Raw genomic sequence first — 10,912 nt, forward strand, 5'->3', positions numbered from 1 at the left:
TTACTGCCTTCATTCAACCCTGATATTATACCATGTGTTTTTTGACATGGCACAAATGAACTCCAGGGCCTTTGATAGTGTATTTGTTCATTGGTCTGGATTGATTCGGTTATAAACCTACTGGCTCTCTGTTACAACAGCTGCACATTCAGTCTTAAACCAGAACTAACAGCTGCTTACTAGCTAAGGTATCTTTCATGGTTAGTCCTACAAGTGTCCCAAGCCCAGTCCATTAAAGTGGCAAGTATTTGGAACAATTGAAAACCAACATTTGAAAGTACTGTTTTACTTTAAGCTTTCCTTAATGTTAATGGAGTTTAGACAATCAACGGAGCTAGGTTTGGACCAAGCTACAGCTTTAAGTTTGTAGAGCATTTTGTGTTAAAATGGCAATAATTGAAGTTTCAATTTAGAGGGAGATATTCCATCTTTACCTCCTTTAAAAGGAAATTCCAGCCATCCTGGAATCTTTGTAAGTAGAAGGTTCATAAGAAATGTGAGTATATGAGGAGCTTGGGCAAGGGGCTTTTAAAAGCATCTTTGTAATATGCATGTTAAAATATTTTAAAAGTCTAAAATGTACAAAATTGAATTTCTACATATTCTTAAAAAAAAGACATTTCAGAAAGTTGAACACGTCAACATATGAAAATGAAAACTGCAGTTGTCAGCGGTGGTGTGGATTCTACATTAATTATAAAACCTGTTGAAACACATGATGTCACCAGATCATTGCAAGAATTGTGTAGAAAAAGGGGGAATTGGAGGCTTTGAGGATTATAACTGCTGTTGAATTGAGATATCGAATCAAATGAGGTAACTGGTCAAGGGGTCCTGAACTTCCAGATTGACCAAGTGAAGAACACCAGCCAACCCTTCCATAAAATGGAAAATCTGTAAACGAGGGTACAATCCACTTCTTCTCTACATCAATGCAGACATTGGACTTTGTCTCTGGGCTATCAGTATTGCGATGTACTGCTGATAATTATATTCTGCACTTTGTATCTTTCCCTTCGCTCTCCCTATTGTAGTTGAGTTTGGCTTAATTATATTTACAGGTATGTATAAGATTATCTGATTTGATTGGATAGCATGCAAAACGAAGTTTTTCATTGTTCCTCAGTATACACGACTATAATAAACCTAAACCAGACCGCAAGGCCTGCCAGTTTTCTGGAGATTTTAATTACTTTTAAGGACAAAGTTTAGTTTCCAAATCAAAATGGCAGTATCAACAGTCTCACAAGATTGCAAATTATAGTTTCACTATACCTCAACTCTGTTTACCTCACGCATCACCATATCCCTTGATACTCATTACATAAAGGACCTATTCAACGTTGACGTTATGGCAACAACCACTGCCTTTCATAGGAGATATTCTGAAATTGTTCATTGTTAACAATGTGCTCTTCACTTCCCTTTCTGAATGGCTTATATAAACTTTAAGATGATATCCTTTTGATTTCTATATCAGAAACAAATAATTTATTGGTATTTATCCTACCAGATGCTTTGAGCATTTTATACACCTCATCCAGACCAAATTTCAATCTTATCATTCATTATGGTTTTGTCTGTAACTATGATTGAGAGTACCTGAAACATGTTTAATGGTTGTGCTAATTATAACAATACGGTGAAGGTTGGTAAGCATGAAGGAGAATGGATTAGTTGGATCTGTTCGATAAGGCAGTTTAAATAAGGTGGAACGATGATCATATGCTTAAAGAGAGAGAAAGACATTAAAAAAAGGCTTTATAATAAATTTTATAATAGAAAACTATAATATACTTTTAATAAAGTACACCGAACATCTTTCTCAGGATTTCCAACAGCATTGTACAGTCAATGCACTTCTAAAGCCTGGATACCGCTATAGAATGGGAAGGTCGTGTCTTGCAAACTTGATTGTATTTTTTCAGGAAGTATACCAATGGGGAAACTCATTCCACAATGTTATACTGGCCAAGTTCACACATTTGGTTTGCATAAGGATTAATGTTGTCAGATTCAGTCTTGGAGCAGACTTCAACAAGCCATTCATGAAAATAAAGATATTCCGAGACACACCACACCGCAACAAACACAAAAGCTCTACTCTGTGCCCCATAGACTGTACAGCTGTGGTCTGATGTAATACTAGTTGGGTCCCACCCCTCCTCCCTCTCTCAGCATCTCACACCTTCTGTGCTAAGCCCAGTGGTTTGGCCTCCAATACTGTCCAATACTTCAGTGCGATTTTGGTATAACAGTAGACAAAGAAATCTCTCCTCTCAATGCCTCCTCATCCTCTAAATCATTCCGAGTGAAATCTCACATACAGAACCAGTGCCCATAGAGATGTTACCTGGGTGTTACTGAATCCTGGAAGATGTTAAGCAACAGCACTGGTAATGCAGAAATTAGAGAATCATAGAAAGTTACTGCACAGAAGACCATTCCGCCCATGCTGACTAACAGTGACCTGTTTAGGTTGCTGCTGCTTCCCATTTGTAATCTTACTGTACATTAGGTGACAACACAATATCTGGATCTTTTCAATGAGAGCTCCAGCCATTAGCATCTTTGCAGACAGTAAGTTCCAAATTCCAGCAGCTCTCAAAAAACATTCCTCAGCTCCCCTCTAATCATTCCACATATTTCTACTATTCTACACTCTTTCCATATTAATCCGACCATCTAGAGAAAGACGCCCTTTCTGACTTCCTATACCTGTACATCACATGATTAAAACTCCCTCAGCCTCCTGGGTAAAAAAAACCTCTCTAGCCAATCTTTCTTCAAAACTATAATTATCCAACTCTGTGAACTATCCCTTTCTCTCTTGAGATATTACACCTCTCCAATCTCCAAAAACAATATATTGTCAGTCAAGTACTTCTGTTGGACACAAAATGCTGGAGTAACTCAGCGGGACAGGCAGCTTATCTGGGGAGAAGGAATGGGTGACGTTTCGGGTTGAGACCATTCTCAGACTGATGTCAGGGGAGTGGACGGGACAGAGATAGAATCTAGTCGGAGACAGTAAGACTGGTTTGAGAACTGAGAATGCGGAGGGAACGGAGAGGGAAAGCAAGGGGTATTTGAAGTTAGAGAAGTCAATGTTCATACCGCTGGGGTGTGAGCTACCCAAGCAAAATATGACGTGCTTTTCCTCCAATTTGCACTGGGCCTCACTCTGACAATGGAGGAGGCCCAGGACAAAAAGATCAGATCGGGAATGGGAGAAGGAGTGCTGAGCAACCGGGAGATCAGGTAGGTTAAGGCGGACTGGGCGGAGGTGTTCAGCGAAACGATCGCCGAGCCTGTGCTGGGTATCGCCAATATACAGGTGTTGACACCTGCAACAGTGGATGCAGTAGATGAGGTTGGAGGAGGTGCAAGTGAACCTCTGCCTCACCTGAAAAGACTGTTGGGGTCCTTGGATGGAGTCAAGGTGGAAGGTAAACGGACAGGTGTTGCATCTCCTGCGGTTGCAGGGGAATGTACCTGGGGATGGGGATGGGGATGGTTTGGGTGGGAAGGGATGAGTTGACCAGGGAGTTGCAGAGGGAACAGTCTCTGTGGAAAGCAGAAAAGGGTGGATATGGGAATATGTGGCCAGTAGTGGGATCCTGTTGGAGGTGGCAAAAATGCTGAAGGATAATATGCTGTATGCGATGGCTAATGGGGTGGAAGGTGAGGACAAGGGGGATTCTGTCTTTGTTACGAATGGGGGGAGGGGGAGCAAGAGCAGAGCTGCAGGATATCGAGGAGACCCCAGTGAGAACATCGTCCATAATGGAAGAGGGGAACCTCCGTTCCCTAAACAATGAGGACATCTCCGATGACCTGGTATGGAAAACCTCATCCTGGGACACAGATGTGGCGTAGACGGAGGAATTGGGAGTAGGGGATCGAGTCTTCACAGGAAGCGGGTGGGAAGAAGTGTAGTCTAGATAGCTAGGGGAGTCTTCTGTTACATGCACTGTCGTCAAATGGCAACCAATTTTTCACACAGCATGTTCCCCTTAAGAGTAATGTGAGAGTTAGATGTCATGTCTTAGTGATGCGGGTTGATGCACATTGACTAGAAATCTGGGGACAAATCTCCTTTTCTTTCTCCTTGAATATGGCCGAGAGGCGTTTCATATTAGTTTCTGAGGACAGATAGGGCCTCAGTTTGAGGTGTCATCTGAAGGATCTCATATCTGCCATTGCTGCACCAGCTCAAGACAGGGCCTTGTGCTTCAGTAGATGAAATGGGATTTCTGATTGCGGAACCAATCCAAATTACAGGCCTCCGTCAAGCAGCGGTCTGTACAAGCTCACATGCCATCTGCTCTTGTAGTCCCTCTTGTCTGGAGCACACTACCCAAGCCAACTAACTAGTGCGGCCCAGAGAAGTATGTGTTCAGTTCTTACCTCAACAGCATGTATAGAGAGAGAATATTAAGTGCAGACCCTAAAGCCCGAGCAACCAAAGATGTACCGGCCACTTGGATAATAGCTATAATTGGGGGATCCCATAAAATCCAAGTTGCACAAGTGCAGATATCTTGTGGAGGTTGTGGAGATTTAGAAGCTTGCAGAGATGTGCAAGGCTGTGTAATGGCACAGCTGTGGAGGGATAGCAAGGATGAGCATTTTAAATTTGGGAGCCTCTATGTACCAAGAAGAAGTATGTGGTGAGCTGGATTTGGCAAGAGTTAGATTACAGTCAATGTCATTATGTGGCTCAGAGAGCTGCAGAATAATCGAGTCAATAGCACCATAGGTATAGGTGAGGGTTTCATCAGCAAGGTGAGTAGTACAAGGCAGACTTAATGATGATGCAGATATCTGATAACCTGGTTCATCATCAAGACTTGCCACTGAGAGAGATGGAGTTGGTGGTTTATAAAACAGAGATCCAAAACAATGACTTTAATATTTGATCGGGGGGAGTTTCTAATCATCCAATACAACCTGCCTGAGATTGGAAGGGGCAAGAGAGGTGATGAGGATGTGGAGCTGGCTCTTGTTAGTGCAACCTGATGTGTTTTGGACCAGAGATAAACACAAAATGCTGGAGTAACTCAGCGGGATAGACAACATCTCTGGATAGAATGAATGGGTGACATTTCGGGTCGAGACCCTTCTTCAGACCATTCTTGATATTATCAAAGGGCAGCATGCAAATAAAGAAATAGATTCTTGAAGGAACACCACAGGTAACATGCAATGTGGGAACAGAAGCCATGAACTAAATTGACCCAACATGTAACAATTAAGTATAATATTATAGATAAGACTTGGAAAGATTATTTGGGAAGATGGTGTGGCCAACTGTGCTAAAGGTTGCAGGCAAGTTGAGAAGGGTGATGAGGGCTTGGGCAATGATATCACAGTCACCTTGAATGCAATATTTGAATTTAATAGAAGGCATTTTATTGTGTAACTATTTTGACTCAAATCTGAACAATTAAACATGCTATTAAAACATTTTCCTATTAAAAAACATATCTTTTTTAATAGGTTTTGATTGTTTATGAAAGGCAGTACAGTAGCAGAATTAGTTCAGCCACTGCCTTACAGCACCAAATACCCTGGTCACTCCTCATCTTGGGTGCTGTCAGTGTGGAGTTTGCATGTTCCCTTTGTTATTGCCAGGGTTTCCTCAGGGTGCTGCCGTTTCCTTCCACATCTTGAAGATCTGCAGGGCAGTAGGTTGATCAACCATTGGCCCTGGGGTCTGTGGGTGAGTGGTAGAATCTGAGAGTAGTTTAAGGGATTGGGAATGGGGGTGTGGAGGTTGGGGGATTAGGGGGCGGTGAATAAAAATGGGTAATAGACACAAAAAACTGGAGTAACTCATTGGGTCAGGCAGCATCTCTGGAGTAAAGGAATAGGTAACATTTCGGGTCGAGATCCTTCTTCAGACTGAGAGTCAGGGGAAAGGGAAACGAGAGATATAGACAGTACATAGGCAAAATGAATGAAAGACATGCAAAAAGCGACAATTATCAAGGAAAGGTGGGGCCCACAATGGTCCATTGTTGGGTGTGGGGTAGGTGATAATGAGTTACACAGACAGTGAAACTAATACAATGACTTGGGTGGGGGTGGTGGAGAGAGAGGGTTTGCAAGGGTTACTTGAAGTTAGATAAATCAATATTCATATCGCTAGGTTGTAAGCTGCCCAAGCGTAAAAAAATGGGATCAAGTCACATGGGTGGTGTTGTCTCAGTGGGCCGAATGGCCTGTTTCTGGTCTGCATTCCTCTACAACTACACTTGTAAATGCTCTTCTTCCATTGAGTTTCGCTGGTCAGCTCAGAGATAGCTTGCACTAGGAATGCCAGGGGAATCCACTTCAAGGCAAGAGCAGATTTGGTGGGATGATCAGGGGTCAACATGGGTGGTGAGCAGCACCAGGGACATCCCAGATCAATATTCCAGGGATAGAATATGATAGCCATGGGAGATGACAGCACATTCCGTGGTCCAGGTAAGGAACACAAGAGAAATAAATTGACATTTCCTTATTAACCTAGATCATTCCACTATGTTCTACATCACAGTTAATCTTAGCACAGGCTCCTAATTTCAACCAATAAAGAGTATTTATTCGTCCATTTTACAAACATCTACATTTAATTGAATGAAAACCACCCGTCATCAATGTGATGGTGCAGCACATTTCAGGGGCAGTGATTGGGGATGTGGGGGGGGGGGGGGGGGGGGGGGGGGGGGGGGGGTAAGATTCTTTATCTTATATTCTCAAAGGTACTTTTAATCCCCCAAAAAAATGTGATTACAAAAATCACAAAATTGTCAGTGTCTTGAAAGTTGCAGAATATACCACTGTTCAATTATTGATAACAACTAACTCGTATTTAAAGAGCACCTTGAATATAGCACAAATCTTCAAAAGCAGCATCGTTGAGCTAAATTTGATACTGAGCCACATCATAATAGGCGGGCTAATGTCAGTAATAACTCGGGCGGTCAAGTGACAGATAGGGATCCAGCCCCGTGCAAATTTACCTCACAATAGCGCCAAGGTGCTTTGTGCATTTGAAGGCGTCAGATTTGATGCCAGTCCCTAGGACGGGTGCGTAAGGAGAGGAAAAAAGGCAAACAAAGAATTTGTGTGAAGGGCTCCCTTAGCCCACCGAGAGAAACGCAGTCACCATGTTATGCTGAGAATGTAGCTACTGGTACTATTCATTTTCTCTAGTGTCTCGGCCCCTTACCTTCCTTGGGTCCGGCTGCCGCTGCAGTGCCTCGGCCCATTGGGCTGGAGCTGGAACTGGAGTGCTTGTTGACCCGTCCGGGGGCTTTCAGCCCACTTGGCTTTAGCAGGCTCATCTCAATAACGTCTGCCTTCCTTTCTCCCCGGTGCAGACAATGCTTGTTCTCTAGGAGGAGCGGGGATTAGCACTGGCTGCTTCACGCATCTCCCCAGCCCGTCACTCCCCTCTCATCCTTACAAGACCTAATTGTTAACCAGAAAGACAGAGAGAGAGAAAAAAAAATCTGCATCACAGCCGTAATCAACCCACTGACCCTCCTGCAGAAATCAGCGGTAGCCCACCCCCATCCCCATGATCCGCGACCCGCTTTACATCCAGGAGAGGTCCCTTTATTCAGCATCCTTACCGTGTCTTTCCTCTCATCCAGCTCGTTGCGCTACGCCGATTGATTATTGGTGCTCTTGCTCCCTCCCTCCCGCCCCTGGGCTGCTGTCCTACCGCAGCCTCCCCGCCTCTCCCTTTGGCTGCCCGTGTAGGATGCAGGAGAGCCGAGGAAAGCTGACAGCACCCAGTCACATGGAGCCGCACACACTTGCACACACCCGCGTCCCCTTCATGCCAGTGTGAGGATTGGAGCAATGAGGCACCGCACGTTTTTCCTGGTCATTCAGAAATCCGGAACCCAGGAGCTGTCCAATGCTGCGCTTTCTGCAACAATAAAAGCAGCATTCACACGAAAACCGCCGAATGAGAGTGTCCCCCCCTAGACTGACTGAGCGAGCCGCCCTTAATTCTGGACAACCAGCACCAGGAGACTGGCTCGTATCCAATGCAGTGTTTTTTCAAGCAGGGGGGGGTTCACAGTTCACTGGAAGGCTGTGATTGACTCCCAGCTCTGCTGAGTAAATGAACAAAAGGAAAAGTGATAGGGGGAGGGCGCTGTCTCCCCCAGCTGCCTCTTGTTTCTTCGCCAGCCTGCCTTATGTTTTATTCATTGGGGAAGCAGCTGGGACAGGAAATGAATGTCAAACAAAGGCGGAAGCTCAATTCTGGTTGAAGTGCTGCTCCTCTCGACCTGCTGCAGAAAATCCTGTCGGGACAGTGTTGAGGAAGGCGTTAAACCTTTGACAGCTTCACTCTCTGCCGCGACACTTTAATCACTCCCCAACAAGCATCGATATTTTTTTTAAATCAAGGCTTTAACAAAAAATATTAAAATATCATACGCGTGACCCCAGGTTGGAATGAGATTCATTTTTTTTGTATACAGTTCTGTACAAGTATCGCCATTTATAGTGATGCCTGTACTGAACGGTATACAATAATGCATTTCAATACAGTGGCCTTCGATACAGTGGACCATGGAATTTTAATTTCCCGATTACAGCACCAAGTGGGCATTTGTGGCAGTGCCCTGGGATGGTTCAGGTCCTATCTGGCAGACAGAACCATGCGTGTAAGCCTTGCTGGCTTTGAATCCTCCTCCACTCCCTTGGTATATGGGGTTCCGCAGGGCTCAATTTTAGGGCCCCTGCTCTTCTCTTTAAACCTACTTCCTCTGGGCTCAATTTTAAGAAGGCATGGCATCTCCTTTCACTTTTACGCAGATGATAGCCAGTTATATATGCCACTCAGGAAAGAAGACGACTATTCTCTAAAATCACTTCTGTCTTGTCTTGAGGACATTAAGTCCTGGATGGCCTTAAACTTTCTGGGACTTAATGAAAAGACAGAGGTGATTTTGTTTGGCCCCAATGGCTGCCGTGAACCTCCCTTTGTTGACTTGGGTCCACTGGCATTGTCTGTAAAGCCAACCGTTTTGAACCTGGGTTTTAGGATGGACGGTGATTTTAAACTAGATAAACAAATAGGCGCGGTGGTTAAGTCCAGCTTCTTTCACCTAAGGAAGCTGGCAAAGGTGAAGCCCATTCTCGAGTGGCAGCATTTTGAAACAGTAATCCATGCCTTTATTACATCTAGGCTGGATTACTGTAACGCACTCTACTCTGGAGTCGCACGAGCTTCATTGGCTCGTCTCCAGCTTGTTCAAAATGCTGCCGCTCGCCTTTTGACCGGAACTCGAAAGAGTGAGCACATTACGCCAATTTTGGCCTCCCTTCACTGGCTCCCAGTGCACTTTCGAGTTCATTTCAAAATTATTTTATTTGTTTTTAAATCGTTGAATGGGCTCGCCCCGCCTTACCTCTCTGAGCTGCTCCACCTATATGCTCCTGCCCGATGCCTCAGGTCAGCTGATCAGCTGCTCCTTGAGGCACCAAGGTCTAAGCGGAAGCTCAGAGGGGATAGAGCCTTTTCTGTTGCTGCTCCGGCACTCTGGAACACCTTGCCGCTGCACATCAGACAGGCCCCCTCACTGTCCATCTTCAAATCCTCCCTAAAAACACATTTTTATTCTTTGGCTTTCGACACTGGCTGAGGCATTGCTCCTGTTCTTAGTGCTTTTAATGTCTTTTAATTTTTAGTGTGTTTTTTATAGTCCTTCGTTTTACGGTTTTTAATGGTTTGTAATAGCTTTTTGTCCATGAGTTCTCATGTACAGCACTTTGTGGCAACTGCAGTTGTTTAAAGTGCTTTATAAATAAAGTTATTATTATTATTATTATTCACTGTACCTCGGTTCATGTGACAATAAAGCACCATTGAGTGAGAGGTAGACAAAAATGCTGGAGAAACTCAGCGGGCGAGGCAGCATCTATGGAGCGAAGGAATAGGTGACGTTTCGGGTCGAGACCCTTCTTCAGACCCTGAAACGTCACTAATCATTCCTCCATAGATGCTGCCTCACCCGCGGAGTTTCTCCAGCATTTTTGTCTACCTTCGATTTTTCCAGCATCTGCAGTTCTTTCTTAAACATTGAGTGAGAGGTAATCGGAACAATTCTTGGTACTGTGGAAACAAGGAATTGCAGATGCTGATTACTACACAAAGTGCTGGAGTGATTAAGCAGGTCAGCCAGCATCTCTGGTGAACATGGAGAGGTGATGTTTTGGGTCGAGATACCAAATGTCACCCATCTATGTTCTTCGGAGATGCTGCCTGACCTGCTGAGGTACTCCAGGACTTTGTGTCCCTTTGTTTTTAATTATTGGTTCTATCGTTTAATCTTACTGGCATCGCGCATTGGGCTCTGTCCTCTATTCTTGAATATCTGCGGGCACTTGTTAAGTTTATATGTGGAGGCCTGTCGTCTTAGCAAGATATGGAAGGCTGCTGACAATCCATACATCTGTCATAGAGTCATACAGCCCTTCAGCACAACTTGCCTACGTCAATCAACATGCTCCATCTAAACTAGGCCCACCTACCTGTGTTTGGCCTATATCCCTCTAAACCCGTCCTATCCATGTACCAAAGACAGACACAAAATGCTGGAGTAACTCAGAAGGTCAAGCAGCATCTCCGGATAGAGGGAATGGGTGACGTTTCGGGTCCAGACTCTTCGAAACATCACCCATTCCTTCTATCCAGAGACGCTGCCTGTCCTGCTGAGTTACTCCAGCATTTTGTGTCTATCTTCAGCGTAAACCAGCATCTGCAGTTCCTTCCTACACTATCCATGTGCCATGTACACCTGAATACAGTGCTGCAGTATTAAGACAGCACAAAGAAGCTGGGTGGGACATCTTAAATAATAATCTACAGGACTTGGGTCCAGGAAGATATTGAATA

The 10,912-nt window shown here is 44.3% G+C and overlaps 1 protein-coding gene across 2 annotated transcripts in view; it reads right to left on the reverse strand.

The window, feature by feature from the left end:
• Nucleotides 1-8,204, reverse strand: part of clip2 (CAP-Gly domain containing linker protein 2) — a 98,452-nt gene extending 90,248 nt beyond the window's left edge. The window contains exons 1-2 of one of the 2 annotated variants that reach the window (XM_033046019.1): nt 7,629-8,204; nt 7,223-7,464 (exon numbers count right to left, since the gene is read on the reverse strand). In XM_033046019.1, the coding sequence (XP_032901910.1) occupies nt 7,223-7,337 (115 nt within the window). In that variant the 5' untranslated portion in view covers nt 7,338-7,464; nt 7,629-8,204. The remainder of the gene's footprint in view (nt 1-7,222; nt 7,465-7,628) is intronic. The other variant, XM_033046021.1, reaches the window with a different exon arrangement.
• Nucleotides 8,205-10,912: the final 2,708 nt, after the last annotated feature.

Source organism: Amblyraja radiata, chromosome 28 (genome assembly GCF_010909765.2).
Source record: "Amblyraja radiata isolate CabotCenter1 chromosome 28, sAmbRad1.1.pri, whole genome shotgun sequence".
NCBI lineage: Eukaryota > Metazoa > Chordata > Chondrichthyes > Rajiformes > Rajidae > Amblyraja > Amblyraja radiata.